The sequence below is a fragment of the Lycorma delicatula genome, chromosome 7, assembly GCF_047948215.1.
Source record: "Lycorma delicatula isolate Av1 chromosome 7, ASM4794821v1, whole genome shotgun sequence".
NCBI classification, from domain to species: domain Eukaryota; kingdom Metazoa; phylum Arthropoda; class Insecta; order Hemiptera; family Fulgoridae; genus Lycorma; species Lycorma delicatula.
In genome coordinates, this window is record NC_134461.1 from 17,093,140 (window position 1) to 17,120,500 (window position 27,361).

General features: G+C 31.3%; 1 protein-coding gene across 1 annotated transcript in view; it reads right to left on the reverse strand.

Moving 5' to 3' along the window:
- Positions 1-27,361, reverse strand: part of LOC142327676 (ATP-dependent DNA helicase DDX31) — a 172,425-nt gene that overhangs the window by 132,917 nt on the left and 12,147 nt on the right. Inside the window, exons 2-6 of the mRNA XM_075370914.1 lie at positions 19,085-19,336; positions 13,954-14,220; positions 8,885-9,105; positions 6,486-6,756; positions 2,486-2,680 (exon numbers count right to left, since the gene is read on the reverse strand). Of these exons, the coding sequence (XP_075227029.1) occupies positions 2,486-2,680; positions 6,486-6,756; positions 8,885-9,105; positions 13,954-14,220; positions 19,085-19,336 (1,206 nt within the window). The remainder of the gene's footprint in view (positions 1-2,485; positions 2,681-6,485; positions 6,757-8,884; positions 9,106-13,953; positions 14,221-19,084; positions 19,337-27,361) is intronic.

The window sequence follows — 27,361 nt, forward strand, 5'->3', positions numbered from 1 at the left end:
CAACTACCACTGCAGGAAAGCTCGGTCCAATTCCAACGGATGAGCTGCAACTCCCTAACTACAGCCGAGCTGACATCATCGGAGCCCAGCTTCCAGACCCAACAGACCTTCTCAGGGCTACCTCACAGAATACACAAACAACCCTTTTCAGGCTGCCATAAGGTCTTAAGGTGCCACTTAAGGCCATTCAACAACAGCATACATAAGAAAAAGTTTATTATTTAAAACATACTCAGTTATTCAGTGCAGCAGACAAATTATATTTTTGAATTTAAAACATCTGTCACAAATTTGAGCATGTAACAGACAATATGCAACCCCAATGTATGCAAAAGTTTTTTACTGACAAATCCTCCACAAAAAGTGACTTCTTTGCAATTCACTTTCAAAAACAACAATATAATAAAAATCAAAATACATCCTGTCAATTATTTTTCATAATTATAATATTTTCTCTACAAAAAACTTTCATTTAACATAATACATAAAGTTTATTTTTTATTTCAAAACACATCCTGTTAATTTCATAATTTATTAGTACTATAATATTTTCTCTACAAAAAACTTTCATTTGACATAATACATAAAGTTTATTTTTTATTTCAAACCTGTTAAGTATTTTTCATCTTTCACAGTATTTCATCCTGTTAAGTATTTTTCACGATTTTTAATATTTATATTGAACATTGTTTATGTATACAATCACGCTTTTTCAAAACACATTTGTCTCTTTTATTATTTTCATTCAATAATAATTTGCCTACTACATAAAGTTTCTTTTTCATTTCAATAAGAAACTACATGGACACAATTCTACCTTCAGCTCTATGCAAAAAAATGAAATCAGAACACATTCTGTTAAGCTTAAACTTTCATTCGATCATTTTCCTACTACATGAAGCTTCTTTTAAACTTCCATTCGATCATTTTCCTATGCATAAGCATATTTATGTTCAGCTAATGTTTTTTGCAAACCATTTATTATAAACTAGATCGCAACAAAAGAGATGTGATAAATATAAAATTTAATATACATAATATATTATATTATAAAATATATTATAAAATATTTATTTTATATCTTACTGAATTTATCCTGTAGAATTCATTGTAGGATAAAAATAATGTATCGTATTAAAATGGATCTCTATAAAAAAAAAATGGAATTGACCAAGTAACTTTACTCAAGTTTCAGAGTTTTTTTAATGAATTATTATTTTTCACTTTTATCTTTTCATTTCAACAGTTTGAATTTTACATATATTCGAATTAGATGAGTTCTCCTCTAACACTGCTTCAGATTAGAACTTCTTTTTTAACTTCTTACACATAATCGGATTAGGTGAGTTCTCCTCTAATACTACTTCAGTACCTTTTTTAACTTCAAGAAGATTGAGGCTCTATATGAGAAATGCACTCACAAAAAAAGTGCCTTTTACTCAGGTAATTTAGTTTACTCGGTATCCTGTGAATTTTAAATTGAGCAGGAGCAACCTGAAGTTAAAGAAGAGACAAAATATTGGTCCATGAGAGTATACATGAACTTTCATGCAATCTGAAGTTAGCAGAAGTGAACTGCAACTTATACCTCAAAAACTCATCATGCAATCTTTGGTATAAGGTGATAAGGATACCATTGCCAAGGATGACGAAACAGCAAGATCTTTATATCCTTACCAAACAACCAAAATACACATGATACAAGTAACCAGGATATAGGAGAATGGTAGAAAAAGGGGTTGATCTATCCATACAGAGGCACAATATAATGTAACATACAAAAAATGTTTCAAGGCTCCTTCCAAGCAATTAAATATCCATTTGACCCAAAATTCCTCCAGGTTCTCTTTACCTACAATTGGACCAATTTTGTATCAACCAAGAGAAATATGTGCTGCAAAAAACCCACTTAAGCCTTGCCCAGAACCCTGTAGCAAATATATGGTTCCATTTAAAATAACTATAAACCCATTCAGTGAGACTCCCATAGGAGTGTAACCTAATTAATAGCTTATTACATTTACAAAAAATAATGGAATTTATTTTAAATAAATGAATAATGGAATGATTAAAAATGAATAATGGAATGATTAGCATTACTTTTAAAACAGAAATCAGGAACTGAAAAAAAAATTACAAAATATGGAAAATTAATTAGTAATTAGTAATTAATTAATTAATAAATTAATTAATTAGTAATATAAAAAGATACTTTTTGAAGAAGATGGTATAAACCTTGTTAGCAACATAAGATGATAGTTCCACAACACATGTATATCATGGAAATAGAAGAAAATACAACAAAGATAAAATGCCAGTGGTTGAAACCAGTTCCCTATATTTCACCAACATTAAATAATGTTGGATAACAAAAAATGTTGGATAATGCATGCTGTTAGTATGTTATTGATTAATGTAAATATCCAATTAAAATTTATTTTAAATAAAACATACACAGAAATTGCTAGATATAAAGAACACTTACTGTGCATAAAAGTACTCCAGAGCTCGCATCACGAAAAGTTTTAAATATCTGTGTTCTCTCATCTTGAGTCATACTTCCATGAAGTTTAAAATACTCTGCTGAATCTGTTAAAACTGTTGAGAATAAGTCGGTATGAAAATCAACCATATCTTGTGTTGCCATAAAAATTAACATTTTACCACAGCCTTGTTCAATCTAAATAAGAGAAAGAAAAATATTAATAGAAGACATAATATATTAAAAGAAAATAAATATTACTTATAATTATAAATTTTGAAATGTTAGAGAATAATTAGAAATGAAAATTTGTAAAGAACTAAATAAAAACCAAGAAAGAAACCAGTCAAAATTAAAAAAAAAATTAATTTGTTTCAAATTTTACTGGCACTAATTTTTGCCAGTTTCATGTAACTAATCAAGGTGGAAATATGTCAGTCCTTGCCATAAATTAAACCCACAATTGATCTAAATAAACATAATGCTTACGTACAGGTAAGCAACATAAAACTGAACACATAATGAAACCACTATCCAAAACTATTTATGACACTCTCATACAACTAGAGCAACTAGTGGATGTATATGTTACTACTGATTGTTTTTTCAGTTTGTCAGGTGGTTACATATCAGTGCAGTATACATTTTGTTGCAGTGCAGTATTGTGAGTGCAGTTGTGTTTGTATAACCCACCAGGTTGTTTTAGTGGTAAACACGTCTTCCCAAATCAGCTGATTTGTAAGTCGAAAGTTTCAGCTTTCAATTCCTAGTAGTCAGTTTTATACATTTTTATACGGATTTGAATACTAGATCGTGGATACCGGTGTCCTTTGGTGGTTGCGTTTCTATTAACCACACATCTCAGGAATGATTGAACTGAGACTGTACAAGACTACACTTCATTTACACTCACACACATCATCCTCATTCATCCTCTTAAGTATTATCTGAATGGTAATTACCAGAGGCTAAACAGGAAAAAGAAAGAAAGCTGTGTTTGTATAAAATGCCTTATTCAGTGCAGGAGAGAATAGCTATAGTTGAGGTCTATATTTGATCTGGATCAACTAAAGAAACACCAAGTATTCATGGAAAAATTTCCAAATGCCTGTACCCCAGCAAAGAGTAACATGCGTGATTTGGTTTTTAAATGCAAAATGAATATGCAACCTTCCATTAGAACTCCACAGACCATTGCCAATACTGAAAGGAGAATTACTGCCAGTCCAAAAAATTACTACACAAGTTATCCCAATGTAGTGTTAAATACACACCTTGCCGTAAAATTTTTCATGAATTTAAATTGAAACTGCACTGCATTACAACTGAAGGTGTCAGATAAACTGATTATTGCAACTGCCTTCTCGAAAACATTGTTGGTGAACAGATAGACCCAATGTCATATTTCATGTCAGACAAGCCACGCTTTTACTTATCCACGCATATTAATTCGCAGAACACCAGGTATTGGATGGCAAGGAATCCTCATGAGATAGTCCATTTCACGATCTTAAAAATAATGTTTTTCTTATTTAATTTATCTATATCATTTATAAAATTTCATTCCAACATAACCTACCAAGTGTGCAGCGGTTAAATTATTTATTCAGTTTTATGTTGCTCACTCTGTATGTATTTATGACGGCAGTTTGAGTAAAATTAAATGAGACATAAATGGCAACATTATTAACAACGCTGTTTGTGATTTATTTTCTTCCATTGGAAGAAATGATCAAATCTTAAATATCAGTTAGTCCCAAATTCTTGGGCTAAGTGTATCAAATGAAAAGGAGGTTATACTGAAAAACTGAATTGTTATATTTTTTGTTCTTCTTACTTAGCAAAATGGCCTTTGTAAATTTATTTTTATATACATAAACACAAGTTTTTTTTTAAATTTAATAATAGACAACTAAAATAACAAGAAATTATTTAATATAAGAATACTGAATTGAACTAGCTACATTATATTAAACTACACAGTGATATCTAATGGTTTATATTAGAATTTGTTGCTTATTCATTATAAGCAAGTCAGATAAGAGAAATAAAAGAAATTCAATGATTATGTACAGAGATGTTGCTAAGAAACTGAATGATGTATTTGAACACTATTAGTCATAAAATTTATTCACTGATATTTTATTTCATATTAAATGTTTTCTTTGGAGCTTGCATGACTGCAAATAATAAATTTCTTTAGCCTATAGCTTTTTTTTTAACAGTGCAAATTTTATTTTTATTCTAATAGTTTTACTAAAGTAATCTTTTACTTGAGATGATTTATTACCTCTGAATATATTGAATGTATGCATGTGTGCGTGTGTATGTGTTTTACACACACACACACATACATGTTAAACATGCGTACGTGTATGTTTAACACGTACGTATCATTCATGATTCATTAAGACTTTCAATGAGTAAAATTGGTATTATCTAACATTTTGTCAATAAACTCTTATACTTTCAAATTCATTCTCGCTTACTTTTTTCACAGGAAATTAGATTGTCCAAATAAAATTCTACAAAATACATATACTATTAACAACAATATAAATAAACAAAAAAAAAAATGAAACAAATGACTGAACATATCAACAACACTTTTTTTATAATCCATATGAAAGAATGACAGATTTTTAAAAGTAATTAGTGTTAGAAAAAAATGCTTACAATTCAAGAGGCAGCTAAAATGTAATGTCATTGTTCCAATGACATTATATTTTAATAGCTGAACAAAATGTTACACAAAACATAGGTGCTGCCATCTTACATCACCATTGTTACACGTCAAGCATACCTGCTATGTCAATACATCTAAAACAATGTAAAATAATAAATTTTGTCCAGCAGAAGCTGAAAAATTAATACTGAAGACAAACCATGCAGCGGTTTTGAATGAATGAATGATTTAATTGAATGAAAGAATGAATTGATTCATTGAATCAAATCAATGAATAAATTGATTCAAAATGACCATCACTACAAAATGCATTGCCTACCAGATTATTATTGAACACATTATTGAATTAGTAGGCACATTATAGCTAGGCTACTATAAAATCTGTTCATAGTCAGGGCCAGGCAAACACAGAAAAAACAAACATTAACAACATAAACAGTTTCTGAACATTATTGTGACCAAGGAAATGACTAAAATTGTAGAGCATGGAATTATCATTCGCCACGATCAAAAAAATTCAAATCACAACCCTCTAAAAAAAATTCTCTGATTATGTTCAGAGATTCTAAACATGTATAAGTGAAAGACAACCTAGAAGCTAAGTTCTACTTTTTCTGTTTAACTTCCACAACCACCATAAGGTATTATTACTTCTGAAGATATGTAGATAGGGAAATGAAAGGTCTTGTAGTCTCAGGTCGACCATTTCTGGGATGTGTAGTTAATTGAAATCCAACCACCAAAGAACAACAGTATCTGTGATCTAGCATTCAAATCCGTATAAATGTAACTAAATACCTTTATTAGAATTTGAACCTTAGAAATCTCGACTTCAAGATTAGTTTGCAATGATGAGTTCACTAGACCAACTAGACCAACCCGGTGGGTTTACCTGGAAGCTGTGTAGACTATATGCAATACATAGAGACATTAAAACAACTTAGAAGATGTGTGTTGTGTTCAACAATCAATAGGACTGATAATATTGCAACACTATAATACTCAGTCACACACAACCGCAAAGGCTCTTGTCAAATTGCAAATTTCACTGCTTTTCACAATTAAGAAGAGAATTAACGATATTCATTTTACCACGAATGCGATAATTTTTTTAGATTTCTCAGACTTTTAGATTTTTTTAGACTAACTTTTAATCAATATTTATTTAATTTAACTATCTCTTTTTTGCAAGTTATAAACGACTATACATCATTACATTTTAGTTATCCATTGTACCACCAATAAATAATTAAAAACCGTAAAGTTTTTTCAACAAAATAGTAAAAATAAATAAAAGGAATGCTTAATAATACTTACTTGACACTTCCAATGAATAACAGCAGCAAGTGTAACTAATCGTAGTTTTGGTGGTGTTATAACATAATACTGTTTCAATGAATTAGGTATAATAAGATGTGAAACATCTTCATCATTTTTTGATGAGGCATCAATCCTGGTTGGATTATTTAGTGTTAAACCAGCAAGCTCCTCTACTTTAGGTGTTAAAGTAGCCGATAGCAAAACAGTCTGACGATGAAACTCTCCCAAAGTATTTTCATCTTGTCCTGATTCAATACAACTGATCAAACTAAAATAAAAGACAAAAAATTTTATTAATTTAACATCAAAATATAATTCCATACTAAAGAAAAGCAAACAAAACTGTATATTTTGCCATCTTAAAACAATATTAAAACTATTGTTGGTAAGTTGAACCTTTATTATTTTTATCTTAAAACATTTTAAACAAAAAACATTTTTTTTAACTTTGCTTGTTGTTCATAAGTATAATTTCTTCTACCATCCTTAATAATTTAACTATAGGCTAGTCACCGTCTGCAAATTCTATTATACTAGTCGTTCTGTATACTTGTCACAACTAATTTTTTTTTTAACCTCCGGGACCGCTGTTATTGCTTCAAAGGAGGAGCTGAATGACAAGTAACATGTGAAAATGCCTTGCCTAACCAGGATTCGAACTCAGGACCTCCAAATGAAAGGCTGAGATGCTACCACTCATGCTACAGAGGCTGACTAAAGTAAAATCCTCTAAGTAAACATTTAAACTAAAAAATAAAAATAAATGCCAGACAAATATCTCAGTAATGCTAGAAAAACTAATATTCAGTTATTTAAATAATTAAATAAACTATATTAAGTTAGCTATTAAAAATTAATATCAAAGCATGGCATAGTTATTAGTTATTTTAACTATATTTATTTTGGTCTATATTTCAAAAAGCACATAAAATTTGATTAGATAACATGATCCATATAAGTCCGCTGAATGCAAGTTTCCTTAGCAGCTATATCAGGTCATTCACTGCCTGAGATTCCTAAGTAGCTAAGAATCCAGTATAAACTAACATATGTATCACAACTGACAAGAATATTCGTAAAATATGTGAATGTCTGCAGATGCAGGTGTGCAGTGAATGTTAGATAATGTTTCAACAATACACATACATACTGAAACATAGTTCAACAGTATATGGCAGAAACTAATCTGTGATTGTAAAAGACCATGGGTATAGTCACAAATTAGTAAATTATTACACTAGTGAATCCAATCAAACTCCAACTCAACCACAAAGGAATACCCAATGGAAATTCCAGGCTTAGAACCACCAATGTAAGTTACTATACCTGGATTCACTTGACAAATAAGTTTCAAAACTCCTGTTGTAATATCAGACAATAGAGGTAAAAATCCGTTATATGCCCACAATGATGTCCACCATGTAGTTAGTTCAGCCTCCAGGAATCATAGTCAGGTTATTACTTCAAAGGATGAATGAGATGATATATATGAGTGTAAGTGACGTAGTCTTGTACAGCCTCAGGTCGACCATTTCTGAGATGTGTGATTAATTGAAACCCAACCACCAAAGAACACCGATATCCACGATCTAGTATTCAAATCCATATAAAATTAACTGCTTTTACTAGGATTTGAACGTTGGAACTCTCAACTTTGAAATCAGCTGATTTGCAAAGACACAAATCAGTTATAAATATAATCTAACCAAACTTAACCTACACTCACTTTGCAACCTTGACAAGCCAGCATATGTTAAGTTTGGTTAGATTGTATTTACAATTTTATTTATTTAGGTACTTATTTCAATATAGCATTTCAGTGGCGCCATCTAAGAACTAACTACATGGCAAACATCATTGTGGGCATATAACAGATTTTGACCACAACAAGAACTAGTTTCTTACAGCCAGATAGTTTAAGGTAATAATGAAGTGATGGAAATCACAGTGTAAGAGGGTGTATGTGGAGATGCCTGATGTAATAGCAACTAAGCCTCCTATTATAAACAACATTCTATAGAGAATGTTGAAATTGTGCCTTTACAACACATTTGCAAAACATGATCCTGCCAATCCACAAATAAGACTCATCACCTACTAAAGTGCTTATTCCTAGACTGAATCAGGATTCTTCACCAGAAGAAAATCAAGATAGTTATTTCCAACAAGATTCAACATCCTAAACACAACTGATAATAACATAAACAACTGCTCTAGATATCTCTAAAAAAATAATAAACAGAATAAAAACATAATTCACAGGTTTAAAAAAGCTACCACATATTTAAAGAAAGTTACAGAACTACATCAAAACAAACGCAAACAAATCACAAGAAATTAACAAAATAAAACACACATTTCTTTTCAAATATCTAACAATTAATTTTTAATGTTACCTAGCGACATCTTTTTCATATCCCATATCAAGAAGTCTGTCAGCTTCATCCAAAACAAACCATTGTATAAAATTTAGATTTAATGATTTTGTATGATTGGCATGATCAAGTAATCTACCTGGTGTACCAATCAAAATCGTAACTCCTTTCCTTAGACGAGCTTTCTCTGATTTTCTTTTTTCACCACCAACAAGCAATCCAGGTACCAACCAAGTAAATGACTGAAAAATATTTTCAATTAAATTATTACAAAAAGCAAAAACTAAATAAAACTAAAGCAAAATACAAGGTTTGATAAAAAAATATGCGGAATTTTAGGTTCTCAACAAATCTTTGTTTATTCATCAATATTGATTTTGCTGCCTTCAAAGTACTCCTTTTCAGATATACCAAATTTGTGCCAGTGCTTTTTCCAATTTTCAAAGCACCTTTGGAACGCAATTTTTGGTAGATTTTGGCCCTTTCAGTGATTCTGTCTTTATCTCTTCAATACTGGTAAAAACAATCTTTCGTGGTTCTTTTCAGCTTGGGGAATAGGAAGAGGTCACAGGGATATTTGGCAAATACAGAGGCTGAGGCATCATACGATGTTGTTTCTCGAGAAAAATTCATGAAGAAACAGTAAAGTGTGAACAGGTGCATTATCATGGTGCAACTGCCATGAATTGGTTTGCCACAAATCCAAGCATTCTGTTCGGATTACTTCACACAAATGGCACAGAAATTCCAGGTAGTAATCCTTACTGACTCTGCTGGCGATTCAGCGATTGTCGATAATCATTTTCTTAACATTTTTGATGATGTCATCAGATGTTGATGTGCTGGGACATCCTGGGCACTCATCTTCATCGTCTTCATGGCCCTCTTGGAAACATTGGTACACTTGTAAATGCTTGTTTTATTCATAGAAGAATCACCAAACGCAACTATTAACATTTTCAATGCGGTGCTGCACTTTATTCCATTCTTAAACCAAAGTTTAATGCAAATTCTTTGTTCCATTTTCCAAAAGTTAAAAATTGCCAACCATATCAAAACACATGTAACCTTTTTGACAGCTAACAATAAACTAAGCATCCAATATGGCTACCAATGTAAACATGCATTAGGGACAAGTGTACCAACATAAAAAAAAATATTGTGACTACTAGACTTATAAAGCCTGGGAAATTAAAAAAATTCTGCGTATTTTCTTATCAAACCATGTAAATAGAAAAACTAACAAATCTGCACTAAAAGAAAAAGAGCAGCCCAATCTAAACCATCAGGTGTCTTATCATAATATTATTCACAATAGTTGGAGCTAATTCCGAAATAATAATAATTATTCTTATTATTATTATTAGAAAATATTCACGGTTTTTGTAAAAAAAAATTTTTTTATTCATCAAAAAGTTTCTGTCATTACTTAAATGAACCAAGATACTTTTGAATATCATATTAAACTGAATTGTAATTAAATGGAGTTGACAGGGAGCCAGTGACACTTTTACTTTGTTCACCACAGGAACTGACCACGTAACGCAATATTACTCTTAGAAAGCCAAGCCACTCTTGAATGGTATATTTTGCACCTAAGATTCTTTATTTATACATGTTAGAGCCTTAACAAAAATTGGAACAGGTAGTGTACAAGAACAAATTAAGGCATCCCTTTCTATTGAGAGAACATGCAGCATACACTCCCTCTACTCTGCAGAGAAAGTTTCACTTAATAAAACGATTAAAGCATACTTAAAACATGATAAATATATACACATGTAATTTTAATTAAGACAATTATAAATTAAAATTTATTTTCATTTTTATAGTGACTTAAAAATATTTCTTTAGCAATTTTATTTTGACAGATCCATATATTTTGAAATCTTCGGATATGACAGGCATTAAATCACCAGACTTTCATTTACTTGTCAGACATTACACGACATGCATAAATTTCCACAATATCATATGAACCAGTAAACATAAGACCACTAAAAAAATTTGTATAAATTTCTTATAAATGACAAGAGCATGTAGATTCGCTATCTTTGTCTAAATGAGTGTTCCTGAAGTTGGTTACATACATGATTGACAAACAGAATGGTGGCAAAAGCTAGTGCTGAATAGTCATTAACATTAAAATACAATTTGTTCAGCTGGGCATCAAACTATCAACCTCCCATACAAGAACATCTATCATTAACCTTCTGCTACACTATTGTTATTGTTACACCATGTAAAAGACTTGAATATCATAGTAAGTTTTTTGTTGATAAGTTTGGTGTGTTTTTAAGGCGAGGTAAGTTAAGATTTTTTCCTACTAAAATATAAATAGTTATAAGAAAATAAGTTCCTGAATACATTAATATTGGATTTATCAAAGATTTAAACAATGAACCACAACTTCAATCTGTAATCTGTTTTGAAATTTTTTCAAACCCTTGTTATTGGGCATGAAACCCTTGTTATTGAAATGGCACCTACAAACATTCAACGTTAGAAAACAAATCTAAGGATTATTTTGTTCGAAATTCTCAGAGACAAAATATACAAAGAAAATTATGTCATTTTTTACAGACAATACAAAAAAGTAGTTAAGATACATAGTAAGCTTAAGAATAACAAAGTGTGGAAAAGCTCAAACAATCAGTGAAGAGCTGTTGTTACCTGGTGAGGAAAATACGTTGGGTGAATCGTCAGCTAAACAGCTAAATATAATACCATTGTTAAATGAATATGCACTACAGAACTGAAAGCATGACATTAAACATGAAAGAGAAGTTAACAACCCAAGTCAAAAATAGTGATTTTTTCACCACACAATTCAATGAGAGGACAAATGTAACTATGCTCAACTTATGGTTTACATGTAGTACGTATTTTAAAGAACAATAAATGAAGATTTATTTTGTGATAAATTATCAACATGAACTAAAACTGATGAAATGTTCAAAAGCTGGATTAATTCTTTGCAGAAATGGACTGAACTAGAAGCAGTCCATTGGCTTCTGTTCCGATGTTGCTCAAGCTGTCATGAAAATATGGACATGATGCCACCAAGATAAAATTAGTTACAGGAAATTGTACCCTCACAGCATCCACACAGAAGCTTTAGTAGTAAAACTAATGCCTGAACAATTTAAACATGTTCTACAGGAGGCCATCAAAGTAATCAATTTTATTAAATCTTGGGCTTTAAACTCTTTCGTTTATATTCTGAAGTGTAACCGAATTCAGTTACAGTTACATACAGAGGTGAGATGGTTTTCTAAAGCAGAAATGTTAACTAGGTAATCTGAGCTACATTCAGGGTGCACATGTTCCTAATGGATACTGATTTTTAACTGCATGATTGATTGATTGATGATCTATAGATCACAATACCAACCTACTTATTAAATATTTTCCATCGCCTTCAATAAATTACTTAAATTTAAGTTTGCCAGGTGAAAATCAATTTTCAGTAGATGATAAAATAGAAGGTATTTATGAAAGAATGTCAAATGATGAATAATAGTGTTTCAAATGAAAACCAGTCTTTTTCAATTTTTGATAATTTTGCGACAGTACAAAAAATTGAAATAAAAGATAATCTTATCAGTAATGCAAAACACCATTATGTAATTCTTGTTAAACTTTTAAAGAAGACTATTTAGAATCCCTATAGATACTGGAAGCCTAACAATGAAACAGAATTATCTTGCTATGGAGATTTGAAAATGGAATTTAAAAAATTAGAGTTATGTAAATTTTGGTTAAAGATTAAAAATGAATATCCATTGCTGTAGAAAATGAGTCCAGAAAATCATTGTTATTTTTAATTTCATTTTCTATCACAAATCGTTTTGGGACTGAATTTTCTGCTATGGTGACAGTAAAAGATAAATTTTATAATAAACCGAACCTTGACCCAAATTTTCACTTAAAATTAAGTTCAACAAATCAGATATCTCTTCACTTGTTCCAAGCTGCATGCTTGAAATCGATCCTTGTCACTGAATTTTCTGTCTTCAAGAATATTGTAATCAGTAATGTAAGTAAATGTATTATGTAACATTTCTTTGTAAAGTAAATAGTTGTTTTGTAAAAGATATGCAATAAATAAAAAATTGTAAAACATGATTTTTTATAAAATAAATAGAAACTTTCAAAAAGATTGTAATTTTTTGTTGTTTTAGCATTTTGAGATATAACTCTATTGCAATCCTAACGATATAGTACACATTCAGTGGTGCATTATTGATCTGCAATTTGCACGAATGGTACATAAAAAAAAATGTTAAAACTCCTGGTTTATAACAATTTGTAATGCAAACATCACTAACAAGAACTTTTAATGTACAAAAGTAAATTGAATAAAAGTAATAGTTTCTTCCAGTTAAAATAGAAAACCACAAAATATAATACCAATTTTTTTTTTAAATTAGTTTTATAATTCATCTTATTTTAATAAAAATCTTATTTAAATACTCTTATTTTAACATAAAAGGAGAAAACAGCACTTAGAAAATTACAAAAAATTATAGTTATTTTTAAAGTTATTTTTAATTTTTAAAAGTAATTTGATGTATGATTTGTTTAATTATTTTCAGTTCTAAGAAAGGAAATATTTTTCAAAGAAATTAGCAAATTTTTAATTTTTGGTAAATATTTGTCATATGAAACAAATCAAAATGCGATCATTTGTATTTACAGCAAAATGTCCAAAATCAGAAGTCTTAGAATTTTGTTGTAACAGATTTTTTAAAAATTGGAGGATTTCCATTTAAACAAAATGAAATTGGCTACCATATTGGAAAAACTGTGGAGATTCCAAATGCCAACAGGATATCTTTAATGTAATCAAAAATAGAACCAACATCCCCATTTAAAATTCTTTGTAGGTTTTCTTGTTATGAGATCCCAATGTTGGCACATTTAAAATGATATATTTTATATGCAGGTTGTAACTGTTTTAAATCATGAAAATAAATTATAAGATTATAAAAAATACTTGGGTAGTATATGAAAAACACAAGTGAAGTGGTAGTATATGTAAAACTAAAAATAAAAAAAAATGTCTATAACAAATCCTAAATACAAACCTTTACTAATTTCAAAAAACATTCATAAGTTTGTAAAGCTAACTCTCTGGTAGGTACAACAATAAGTGCTTTTACACCATCACTCCTTGAAATTTTTGGTCTGATCTTTTGTAACGACTCAATTATAGGTAGAGCATATGCTAATGTTTTACCACTACCAGTTTGTGATCTTATTAAAGCATCTTTACCAGATAGTAAAACAGGTATTGATAATTCTTGAACTGTTGTAGTTTTAGTGATGTTTAAATTTTGCTCCAGATTCGACACCTGAAAACATAGATCATCATTTCAAAAAACAGTATAAGATTGAGACCTTTATTAAATAGTTATTGGAATAAAATTAAAAAGATAATACTAAAAAAACCATTTACATAAATTAAATATCAAGAACTATACATTTCAACTGATACAGATTTAAATATTTCTAGTTCTACATTGTAACTGTTTTAATCACTTTGAAATATTCTCTGCTATTTTATTAGAGACGAATGTATTCATATACATGTAATGTATATGAATGTGTAATGTATTTTATAAATGAATGTATAAATATACAGGTATATCACAAAGTTCTCTCGCGACTTTCATAACCTTTTATAATCGTGAAAATAATGGAAAAATTCACATAAACCGAACCTTAAGTGCTAAAGTGCTTTGTTTGCAAGTTACGGCTAGTGAAAGATTTTGCTCAGATTTCAGCTACCCAGATGAAATAAGCTTGTACTGAAAATTTTAGAAAATTAATTAAGGGACAAAATTAGTGATTTCTTGTGATTTTGAACTGAAAACTCAAATTAATAGATCACAGAACGACATTTGCAATAGTTTTTCAGAAATCTGAGGTGAAAACTAAGAAATTGAGGTAAAAATCCCTGTTTTTTATGTTTGACATATAATAACTTTGTTAAATGGGTAATAAACACATAAAACCTTTAAATAAAACATGTAGAGAATTTAATTCTGAACAAACCGTGCAATTTTCAACACATTTCTTGGCAGAGCTCTACACTGCCCTTGTTGTTCTTTTTAGTTCTTCAGAACTGTCCTTACGTTGCTCAGACACATCCATAATGCGGACAATTAATTCCTCACAAGAATGTATTTTTGTTTTGTGTACAATATTCTTCATCCATTGCTAGACACAAAAATCTAAAGTTATTAAATCAAGCGATCTTGGTGGCCAGGAATGTGAACCACCACGACTGATCCATTTCTGAGGGAAATGATGATTTAAGCAAGTGGAAATAGTACATGAGAAGTGGGGGAGACGTGCCATATGAATCTACAGAAGCAACAGCAATGCTTCTTGAAGAAAGTCCAAGCAGACCTCAGCATTTAAGTGACCGGTAATATGAACAGTGCAAACAGCTGATTGTGAAGAAGTCTGCACCAAACACTGATGCTAAATCAGTGTTGAAAATTGCCTTTCACTGTTTATGAGGATTTATTTCTGCCCATGGATGCTCATTGCCTAAGCTGTTGACCTCATCTCGAGTGAGCTTTGCCCCGTCATACTTGTAGAGTTGTCGACTTGTATACCACTGGTCGCAGAACTCCAAGCAAAGCAGACTGTCCCCTGGGCGTAGATGTTGAACTGGCTGTTTATAATAAAGAAAAAACTTGTTTTGTTTAAGTGATCATAAAATGAGAAACTCTGATCCATTTAGAAAGACCATCATGTACAAACATCAGGACTGCGCTGATCTGCATCAATGTTAATTTCATCAATAACAGCATCATGTTGGACAGATCATTCATAGCTGAAATAAATACTATGTAGTGAACCTATTTAAAGAATGTGAAAAGTCACGCTAATTTTTCTGGAATCTGGAATCCTGCGATTCGGAAAACATATTTCATATTCTACTGCAGCAGCTGTAGTATTACCATTACACACACCCAAAAATACCATATCAGCATATTCCTCTGTTATAAATAAGTACAGCATTACTTCAATGGCAAACTGAACATGTTCAAAATAAAGTTAACAGAAAACCTTCGCTAATGACAGCACAGTTCACAGGAACTAATATACTTAATGTACCTCATATAAAGATTTAAAACATTAATACACTATTGCATACTGTTGATCAGTTGTTGCAACAAAGCATTTTAGGACTAATGTTTGTATGGACATTTTTCTTTATTTTCACAAGTTATGAAAGACCTGGGAGAACTTTGTGATACATTCTCTGTATAAGAAGAATACTTATAAACAATTATAAATATACAACAATCAATCTTAAGTATTGCGCAGAAAATAGACAAAAACAAAGATGGTAACCACAACACAAACATGAAACCTATTTCATCCATACATAATTATACAATAAAACATACACTTTTATAGTACATTTTAAAATAAACTCATCATTTTACAAAATAATGTTTTAAACAAACAGAACAAATAAAGTTTACTGTTCAAAAATGTTTGAGGGGGTTTTCTAATATGTAGGCTATTCATAAATTAATTATAAATTAATCTCGGTTCATATATTACAAACAAATCAATTTCCATAGTAACATAGCACACGCGTAGTTGACATTAACCTAGTGCACATACAGTAGGTTGCCATTTCATTATGTATCCCTCAAGTAGTACACGGTGCAATAAGGAAACAACTGTGTGGCTCCTGCCAGTTAGGAAGTACACAGCGTCATTCTTTTTTTGCAAGCAGAAGGACAATCCACCATCAGCTGTGAATAGTTTACAGTAATAATGTTAACAAGTGATGGTTACATGAAAGGGTGAAGAAAATTCAGTGAAGGGTGGGTGAACTTAATCTGCATGAAGAACAAGGAAAAGGGAAACATTCCACTGTTAATGATGAACTTGTTGAAAAAATTGAATACGACATTCTTGATAAATGCCACTCACTATTACCGAATTTTATGAAAATTTTCCTAAGATTTTACTTATTACAATATTGTTACAGATTGGTTTTGCATAAGTACTGTGCATGATTGGTACTGAAATAATTTACAGATACCCATAAAATAAAATTAATGGAAGCAACAATCACTTTTAGTTGGCAATACCTGAATAAAGGAAATAAATTTCTCGATAGTATTGTTACTGGGGATGAGACATGGATTTGATTCATCAATATTGAGGCAAGAGAACAGCCTAAGTGGTAGATGTACAAAGATAGCTGCCAAACAACCCCAAAAAATTTAAGCAAACCAATTCAAACAAAAAAATTATAGCTACTGTGTTTTGGGACTGTAACAGAATTTTTACATAATTTATGAACCCGGGTATAACAATAACTGCAGAAATGTAAAGTGAAATGTCGATAAATCTTACGAGAGCAATACAGAATAAACATAAAGGGATGTTAACAAAGGTAATAGTTTTTTTGCATGGCAATGTATAGACTCATACTGCTGCTCAAACTAAGGGTATACAAATTTTAAGTGGCACAGTTTTTTGAACACCTCCCTTACAATTCCAATTTGCCACCATATGATTTTCATTTATTTACAAAATTGAAGAATTGGCTGACTTTTCAACACTTCAAAAGTAATGATGAGCTCTTGGATGACGTCAACACATGAACAAATGGATGGGTACTTACTTTGGCAGCGCCATTCTTTGAAGAAGGAATAGACAAGCTGGTGTCACAATAAAACAAGAGCTTAAATTTGGGCAGAGACGATGTCAAGAAGTAATATAGGTATGTATAACTTATGCAGTTTTTTTTCAATTTATAAATAGTCCTCATAACATCAACAAAGTTATCATAAACAACAGCACGATCTACAACACCAAAGTACTGACAAAGAAGCTGCAAAATAGCACCAGAAAGATATTCAGAAGCACAATTCCAACCATTATATGAAAGTGAATAATTTTTTGCTTTACATTAATAATTTTTACTTTCCCACCTAACACTATAGCAGAACTACAGCTTTAGAGGGGAAAGTATTATAATCGATCCAATTTGGGCATATGGGGTTTTCACCGGATTTTGATGTTTTGACACCTTCTTTCTTTTGTTTAGCCTCCGGTAACTACCGTTTAGATAATTCTTCAGAGGATGAATGAGGATGATATGTATGAGTGTAAATGAAGTGTAGTCTTGTACATTCTCAGTTCGACCATTCCTGAGATGTGTGGTTAATTGAAACCCAACCACCAAAGAACACCGGTATCCACGATCTAGTATTCAAATCCGTGTAAAAATAACTGGCTTTACTAGGACTTGAACGCTGGAACTCTCGGCTTCCAAATTAGCTGATTTGGGAAGATGCGTTAACCACTAGACCAACCCGGTGGGTTGATGTTTTGACACCTAAGGAACCCAAAAAACACAAAAACCGGATGGAAATGTTCACATGTACATGAGTTCAGTGTTTCACACCTTATATTTCCAGAACTACTTGGCTGATTTTGACTAAACTTGGTCAGATTATATCTACAATATGGGGCATTGATGCCATTTTCAATTTAAAAGGTCAAAAGGGTGAGGCTGTAGACCAAGGTCACTCTCAGTATCTCGAGATTTCACCTAGTTAAGGTCTTATTTTTCTTAGACACATTTGTTAACAATTAAAAATAATATTTCCAAAATCATTTTTGTCAAAATCGTATCCCCACTCCAAAAAATGCTCTAAATAAACTAGTGGCTAAGTGGGTTTAGTGCATCATTAGGATCCTCTCTCACCACAAGGAGCACTAGTGTAGCACTGACATACAGCTGCTGTAGTCATCTGCTACGTTGTAACATCACAGGTAAGCGGTAGAATTAAATAAATGAATATTTTCAGTGTAAAAAAGTATTTAAAGCGGCCGCTAGTATCATCACACCCGTGCGAATGAAATACCCCGTATGCGCACACGCTTCTTAGTTAGAATCATTGAATTAAATAAACAAAAAATATTGTATTTAAATAAAATTATAAGTATTTTAAAGTAAGTTGTGTATGTAAGCCGTGCATCATAAAAAAGCCATGAGATGGGAAAAGTCCTACATCTGTGTTGTCAGCTTTTTTTTTACATTTTAAATCAGAGATATTATTAAACTATAGTATAAAGATGAAGTCAACATTAACTGATAGATTCAATACTTAAACATATTTATTAAATTAATAACATAAAATAACAAAAAAATATAGGTTTAACACTTACAATAAAAGAATGTATTCCAATGTTTTTAAATAGTTTTTTTGAGAAAACTGGTTCTGCGATTCCTTTCACATCTTTAAGTGTAACTTCTGGAATCTCTGGATTATGTGCAAACAGTGAAGTTGCTCTTCCTTTGTTATGAGATTTCTTAGCTTTGGAATACCCAACTTCAAATTCATCATTATTTTTTGTTACAATTGTTTTCTTCTTGAATTTCTTTATTCCAGGTTCATAAGTCTTTATTTCATTTACACTCTAAAAAAAAAAAAAAATAAACTTCTTTATGACAGTTTACATAAGATATTGTTTAAGCTTTATGCAAAATATTCATAATCAATAAACAAATATTTCAAAACTTCCTTCCAAATCATACTGGTTGACATAGCACCGTACCGCATTTGAAATAGCCACAAGCAATTGCAATCTCATAGCATACCAATTTATCATTCATTCTGTCCAGTGCAACAAAGCAACAGTTGATTAAAAATTGAACTTGCCACTGTTGTTCCCACCAACTGTGAGGTTTATGGCATCATTGCTTTCTTACAAACATGTATATCTTTATATGATATATCATCACCAAGATCCACTGATAATTGCATTGTATTTATGGTAATAACATTATAATTGGCAACATTGCAAGACTGGTGCTAGAGATTAGCAGAGGAGTGCACAGGAATGAATGGTGAAGGGAGCAAGAATGAATGACATCATGACTGACTGACCCATTCAAAAAAATTCAACAAATCGTAAATTACATATGTTGACAAGAAGAGAATGTATTAGCGATGGAAAATCTGTGAACAAGAAAAATATAAAGAGAAAATGAAAGATGAATGTAAATAGGCAAATAAATGTGAAAAGAGCAAATTCAAGAAATAACAATAAAGAGGAACAATAGAAAGAATTTTTAGAATAGAGTAGAAAGTTAAATGAAGATAACTCTGGAAAATAAATAATTTTTGGAAAAATTGCTGATCTGAAATCATTACATTACATTACAATGAATACGGGAATAGGTTGGCTTGTGTTATGTGAGGACAATCCTTAAACCCAGGAGAATAAATACTATCAAAGACCAGCGAGTGAATGTGTGAGCGAAGAATGTGTTATGTGTGTAATCCGTTTTGAATAAAAATAGAACAGTTAATTGGGGGAAGCTTTTTTTTGTATTTATTGCGTACATGGGACAAGATCACTGATAAAAGTTTAAGCTAATTTTCTTTCATAAATAATAAAAGTAAATAACCGTTGTATAAAGTTTATTACTGATTAGGCAGTTTTCTTAAATTTTGTATTGCTTACTTACTGTAAATTAATACTAGTATCAAAATTATTGTTTAAAACATTATTTATTTATTTTATAAATATCAGAAGTAAATAAATTATACATTTGTAACAGTTTTAACATGATCATCTAATCTCTCAATATTCTTTGTCAAACCAATAACATATGACAATACAATTTCAAAATCTGTAAGGTTCAAAAAGTGAATTTCTACAAGTATCAAAAATGACTTCATAGGTTCAAGAGACAGTTTGAATTTCTGTAAGTTCTATGCAAAAGTACAATAAAAATAAAGTACAAAAATTTTTAAATCTTTTTGAATTAAACAAAATATCTTATACGTAAACAAACTTTCGCATGTTTGTTTTTATCAGTAAGAACCTACAGATTGAATATTTCAAATTTGCAGGATACATTTGTGTTCTCCCAGGGAAGGTTTTAAGTCATAAGATCAAGGCCCTTGCCCTCTTAGGGATGAAGTTGTAAATTAAAGATATTCATTAAAGAAAAAAAATTAATTGATTTAGTTCATTATGATATTACTGTATGGTAAGGCAACTGATAGGTTGTGAAGTGTACTTTAATTACTATATTTATTACTAATCTATCTTTTGTAATTCAGTTTCTCTTTTGGGTTAAATAAAGCATGAACACTTTAACTGTTATTTATCAGTATTATTCTCACAACCATGAGGGTAATGAATAATGTGGGAGTCCAAGAGACGAAGCCCTCTGGCTAGACAGGAATGGCAAGCAAAGTAAGCTCTGACAGGAGCTCAAATAGCTAGACAGGAATGACAAGCAAAGTGATCCTGGGTTTGGCCCCATGACCCCTGGGATCCTTGGGCCTCCTGAGGACCTACGACTTGCCTGGGTCGACCTGGGCCCCACGGTCCAGCCGGTGGACCCCCACCAGCTAGTACTAACATAAAAACAACTAAATAAACAAACACCAATAAAAAAATAACCATAATTAAATGTATACTTCCTAGTATGAAGTAAAATAAATATTGTGATAATGAAAAATGTAGGTTTTCAGATTTCAACAGAAATATCTATTTTGAGCAACCCTGAATCCATTTTGACTAGTTTCGGCGTGACATATGCATGTACCTACAATAAAAGTACAAAAAATCACAAAAATAGGTGTGCACACTGTAACAAAAATGGCCACCACAGGTAAACTGCTTAAATAAAAAATTTAAAAAAATAGTTTTAGGTCCTGAGACATGTAGGAAACAAGTGGGCAAGTTTCAATTTTTTTTGAATTGTGTTTTGACTTTATTACCGTTCATGTTCTCTTCTTTTAATGGTGTTGGTATTGGGGGCATAAGTTCTGTATTTTCGAATTATATTTTTTTACACAAATTTTATTTGCAATGTTTTGAAGTTCTAATATTTATAGCTTCTTCGATGTCATTTGCTAGCAGTGCCACGTTGTCGGCAAAACCAAGGCAGTTTGTTTTTTGATCTATTTTTATTTTTGGAGGAATTTTTTGATCCATTCCTTCATTACCATTTCCAGATCACAATTGAATAATAGCTGTGAGAGTCCATCGCCTTGGCACAGTCCTGTTTTGATCACAAATGGTTCTGACAGTTCACCTCTGAATTACACTTTTGACTTGTGACTTGTGTTCGTGAGGGTTGTTTTATCATGTTTACTAATCTGGGATGTAGTTCGAGGTATCTTAGAATTTTTAGTAGGGAATCTCTATGAATACAATCATATGCTTTTTTGAAGTCTACAAATGTTATCACTATGTCTCTTCTAATTCTTCTTCTTATGTTGTAATCCATTACTAGCTTGAGACTTGAGATCTGGTCTGCACAGTCTCTCCAGGGTCTGAAACCTCCCTGGTATTCTCCTAGTTCTTTCTCAAGAACCTGTTGAGAGATCCTGATGAGGATGATTCTTGAAAGAATTTTATATATTGTATCTACAAGTGAGATTCTCCTGTAATTGTTTTGTCACTTTTTTATGTAGCAGGTGGATGAATTTTTGTGTAACTGACGTCCAGTGTTTTGGTAGTTCTTTGATCCAGATGTTGACAAGCTGTTGGAGAAGGGCAATTTTTGCTGGTTTTCCTGCATGTTTCCAGATCTATACAAAGACGCTCTCCTGCTACTTTGTATTCTTCTCACCCAGTGCTTGGGAGACTTCTTTTATTGTGGTGGGGAGGGGGGGGTTGATGTTTTCCAGTTATTATTATTGAGGTGCTGATGTCAAAGTTTTGGAGTTCTGTCGGTTTTTTGCAATTTAGTAGTTTGTTGAAATATTTAGCTAAGGTTTTTGCATTATGTTTATTGTTTTGGACCAGATTATGATTTTCAACCTTCATTAGTAAGGTTGGGGGCTCATATTTTTAGAATTGTTTTTTGAAGGTTTTGTGATAGTCTCTTGACTGTGTTTTGTTACATTCTTTTTCTCATGATTTTCATGTCTTTATGGTGTTGTCTTTATATTTACCTTAGGGTTCAGGTAATTTCTTTTCTTTGTTTTACTAGATTTTGGGATTGGTATAATAACCATGCTAGATGTCTCATCTTCACTGTTTCCACACGTTTGCTGTACCACCATTGATACTTTTTACAGGGTTTTACTGGGGCCAATTCTACTGTGATTTGTTTAAGGTTGTTGAGTACATCTTCCAAGTTTAACTATCATTGCTATTTTTTCAGTTGCTTTTTGGTAATTTTCATTCTTAATAACTATGGTAGGGTCTGTTTTTCTTTTAGTTTTAGGGGCTTGGTTTCGTTGCTTCTTTTAGGGAGTGAATTAAATTTCAATTTAAATAAGATAAGACCTGGGCCTGTCTACTCCTCGCAAGAGTTTTATGTTGTAGATTTCTTTGTGGTGGTGTTTGTCCATGAAGACATGATCTAGTTGCCATTCTGCTTTAGTGTAATCAGGGTGTTTCCAGGTTTTGAGGTTTCCTGTTGAAATATGTGGATTTCGAGATTAGGTTGTGGTTTCTGAAGACATCGATGAGTCTCTGTCCATTTTCATTTCTTCTCTTTTGGGACAGGTCATTTTCCGATGATCTTCTTATTCTTCTTTTTCTGCCTAATTGAGTGTTGAAGTCTCCAATTAGTTGTTTAACGTGACTTTTGGGGATGTTATTTATGGTCTAATCGCATACGTTCCAGAACTTTTCTGTTTCTTTACAATCTTTTGAAGACTGTTTTTATTACTGGGGGCATGGGCATTTATTATGACGTAGATTTTATAAGATGCTTTTAGGGTGACTGTTGAAATTCTTAGGGATTGTCTCTTGAATTTTGAACAGAGTTTATTATTTTGAGGCTGACCAAAAAGCCTGATCCAAATTGTGGGATACTTTTGATCACTTTATTCCCAGGTATATCTTTGTAGAGCCTACATCCTTCAAATTCCATTGCATCCTGGTCAGTGTTTCTTATTCCTGCAGTCCCATGATGAGAATTTTGTGTTGGTCCATTAGGTCGGTTATTATCTTTAGTTTACCAGTTGCATGAGCAAGTTTACATTGTGTGTGGAAATGTCGATGATCTACTTCGGTTTTGGATTTTTTTGTTTTGTTCTTGTTCATGTGTTTAATATTAGAGCATTCCAATGCTTCTGATTGTAGTTATCTTCAAAGTGACAGCCCGTCATATCTGAGTGCTGCTTTCTCTGAACTCTGGTATTGCTTGGTTCAGCTGGTGGAGTATTCCTTAAAAGACCTTTCATGGTTTATTGTCAAGGGATCATCTGCAGTGAGACTAGGTCCCAAGTTACAACTCCAGATGTGATCTAGGGTATTTCATTTTTTATTGCATCACTATTTTTGATTCTGATGATATTTGGTACATAACTACCCACCTTGTAGTGGCTAAAAAATATTTTTTTATATTAAAAAAAAAATGTTTCTTGAGTATTAGATAATTTTTTAACTTGCCAACAGGAAAAAACAGCCATTTTTTCATTTTTTCCCTGAATGCTGTAGCATTGATATTTTACATCATACACAGGTCAAAAAGGGCTTTTTGGAAAGAGTAAAGATGAAACTTCATCTTAGTGTACTCAAAAAAAATTTTGATACATTTCATATTGTTACACAACTTAATCTTGTAATGTTTACTGAAATTACGTTTACAAATTGTTGTTTTTTTCAAATTTTGGCCCCAAAATAAATAAACAAGGGCTTAAGGTAACAGGTCTGTTTTTTACCTTTTAACTCTTAGGTACTAGTAGTACTAATAAAAAATTGGACTGTTACCAAGTGTTCTTCATTAAAAAAAATGGCCACCAAATCGCAAGAGTTTGAAAATGTCTTATTCTTGGGGCCAAAAAACCACATGTGGGATAAGTGGCAAAAATCTAAAATGTTTACAGCAGTATTTTTTATGTACTTTAAAACCATATAAAAGTTCTTTTGTTACTCAAAGGGGTTGATGAGTAATGAAGTTTTGATCTCATCAAAACAGCTAAAAGCACTGTTCCTTCTAACTGTGAACAATCCAAAAAATTCACGGCATGTATTTTTTCAGATAATAATGTAAGCCTACTATACAAAATATTTTGATATGTTTATAGATAGCTTATAATCTAAATAGTTTGTAACTTAAAGTATGACTCGTACACACAAACTCATATTTAAACACGAAAGTGAATAGACATGCACGGACATGAATATTTGCGTAACTCTGAATGTAAACACTGTAGAAGGCTCAGTTACTGTTCTGATTTCAATGTGATATGTTGTATTGTTGCTAGTGTTAATACTGTGGTTAGGTAATGTACACTTGTTTATAAAATAATTTTATTAGCAGTGAATTTCTCTTTTATGTGATATCTTTTATTTTTAATTTTATTAAATAGAGAAATTTTTTATTTTAGCTGTAGAGAAACTGGGATAAGACAAAGTGAGTTGCAATTGGTAGTTTTATAATTTATACTAACTGTATTGTTATTGTATGAACACTTGTATTTTATAAAAACAGATTATGGAGTGTTCAATTGGCATTCACACTGAAACAGTATGTCACAAATTGACTTCAAAAGATCTTCAGTATTGCACAATATTTTAGAGTTTACTGAACAGCAATAACATTGATAGCTTTAATGCATGTACTGAAACAAAAAACATCTACACTTTTCATAAAACTGAATATTTAGATAAATATTTCCATATTAATGGGAAAAGTTGCTCTGACCCATTTAGCTGTTTCACTAAACCGGTTACGAAACCTCTTTGAGAAATATCTTTGACACTTTGAACTAGCAATCTTAATTTAAAATTTATTCCAGACAGAACACTGTGAACAAAATGCTTAAACAAAATAAAAAAGCGAACCAGAATGTAAAGATATATTTTAGCCTTAATGTGTTATACTAGAGTCAGTGAATAAAGTTTGTTCAGCACTTTGGTATTTCCTCCATTAAAGTTCAAAAATTATCGAGCACTGCAAAGGAACCATTTCAAAAAATAAAGTTACAAAAGTAGCCGAGCCAGTTACCAGTAAATTAAGTGATTTCTTTGATTTAAATATTTCTACAGAAGAAACCAGTTTAACACCACAAAATTATGCTAATTTATGTAGGGAATATGAAGAATTAATCATTAAAATAAAGGATAAAATGAAAACAGTTACATCAGCCGAGGAAAAAATATTTTAAGTTTATTACCAAGCAGCTGGAGCATTCAAAATGAGTTTAGTGTTTAGTCAGTATTTAGCCAGTCAATCCAAACAATTAGTTAAAACAACGAGAATTTTGCCATAAATTGTCAAAAAGAAACCCAGTCACGTAACTGATGAAAATGTTATTAAATGTGTCCAAGATTTTAACCAGAATGATGAGCAAAGTCGAATAATGCCGCGCAAGAAGGATTGTGTCTCTGCAAGACAAGTTGACGGGAAGAAAATAAATATTCAAAAAAGGTGTATCTTATGTAACTTAAAAGAATTGTACACAACCTTAAAAAAAAACATAATTTAAAGATTCTAAAATACAACAATTTGTAAACATAACTTCAGCAAACTTTACAAGATTTGGTTATGTAACAAAATGAATTTGAGAACAATAAGATTAAGTTCTATCTATACTCTTTTCAAAATGCCCTTTTTGACCCTCTGTACAATGAAAAATAAGAATGCTACAGCTCATGGAAAAAGTAACAAAAATGGCTGAATTTACCTGTTGGTGAGTTAGAAAATAGTCTCTACTACTCAAGAAAAGTTTTAAAAAATATAAAAAAAATATTTTTTGGCCTCTACAAGGTGGGTAGTTATATACCAAACATCATAAAAATCAAAAATAGTGATGCACTGATCATTTGTTGAATTAAAATGTTATACCCCTCTAGAGAGGTGATAGTGGGGTACGACTTGACAATAAATGAAGTTGTGAACTTTGTTTGGATTCAGTTCACAGGAAAAATTTCTCTATTTGTTCTGGATATATGCAGGTTTGTGACTCGTGGAGGCTCGACCTGATTTTTGTTAAAGGGTCAATCCATTTGAAGTCACCCAAGGGTGGTTGGTTGCTTGACCAATTCAAAAACAAATGAAACTTACCCACTTGTTTCCTACATGTCTCAGAACCTTAAAACTACTTTTTTTTAACTGTTTTCTACTTATAAAAAAATGGCAGCCATTTTTGTTATGGTGCACCCACCTATTTTTGTGATTGTGAAAGTTTACAAAAAAAATCATCTGTTGGTCCTGGAAGGATGAAGCAAATAGCAATTAAAAATCTCAAATTTGCTCAACGTGCAGTTTTTTTTTAGATGTTAATGGCAAATAAAAAAGTTTCTTGTGTATTGTACTAATAAAAAAACCATGAAAAACCGGTTAAAAGTGATACCATTTTGACTCACTAAATAAGCGCTCCAGGGGATTTCTTGTCTTCTTAGCACAGTAATAATATTTTTATACTTATTACTATAGTTGAAATAGACTTGTTTGAACCATTCAGCTGTAGTGTTCATGTAATAACAGGCGCTTCTTGGTCATTTCAAGTCGTCAGA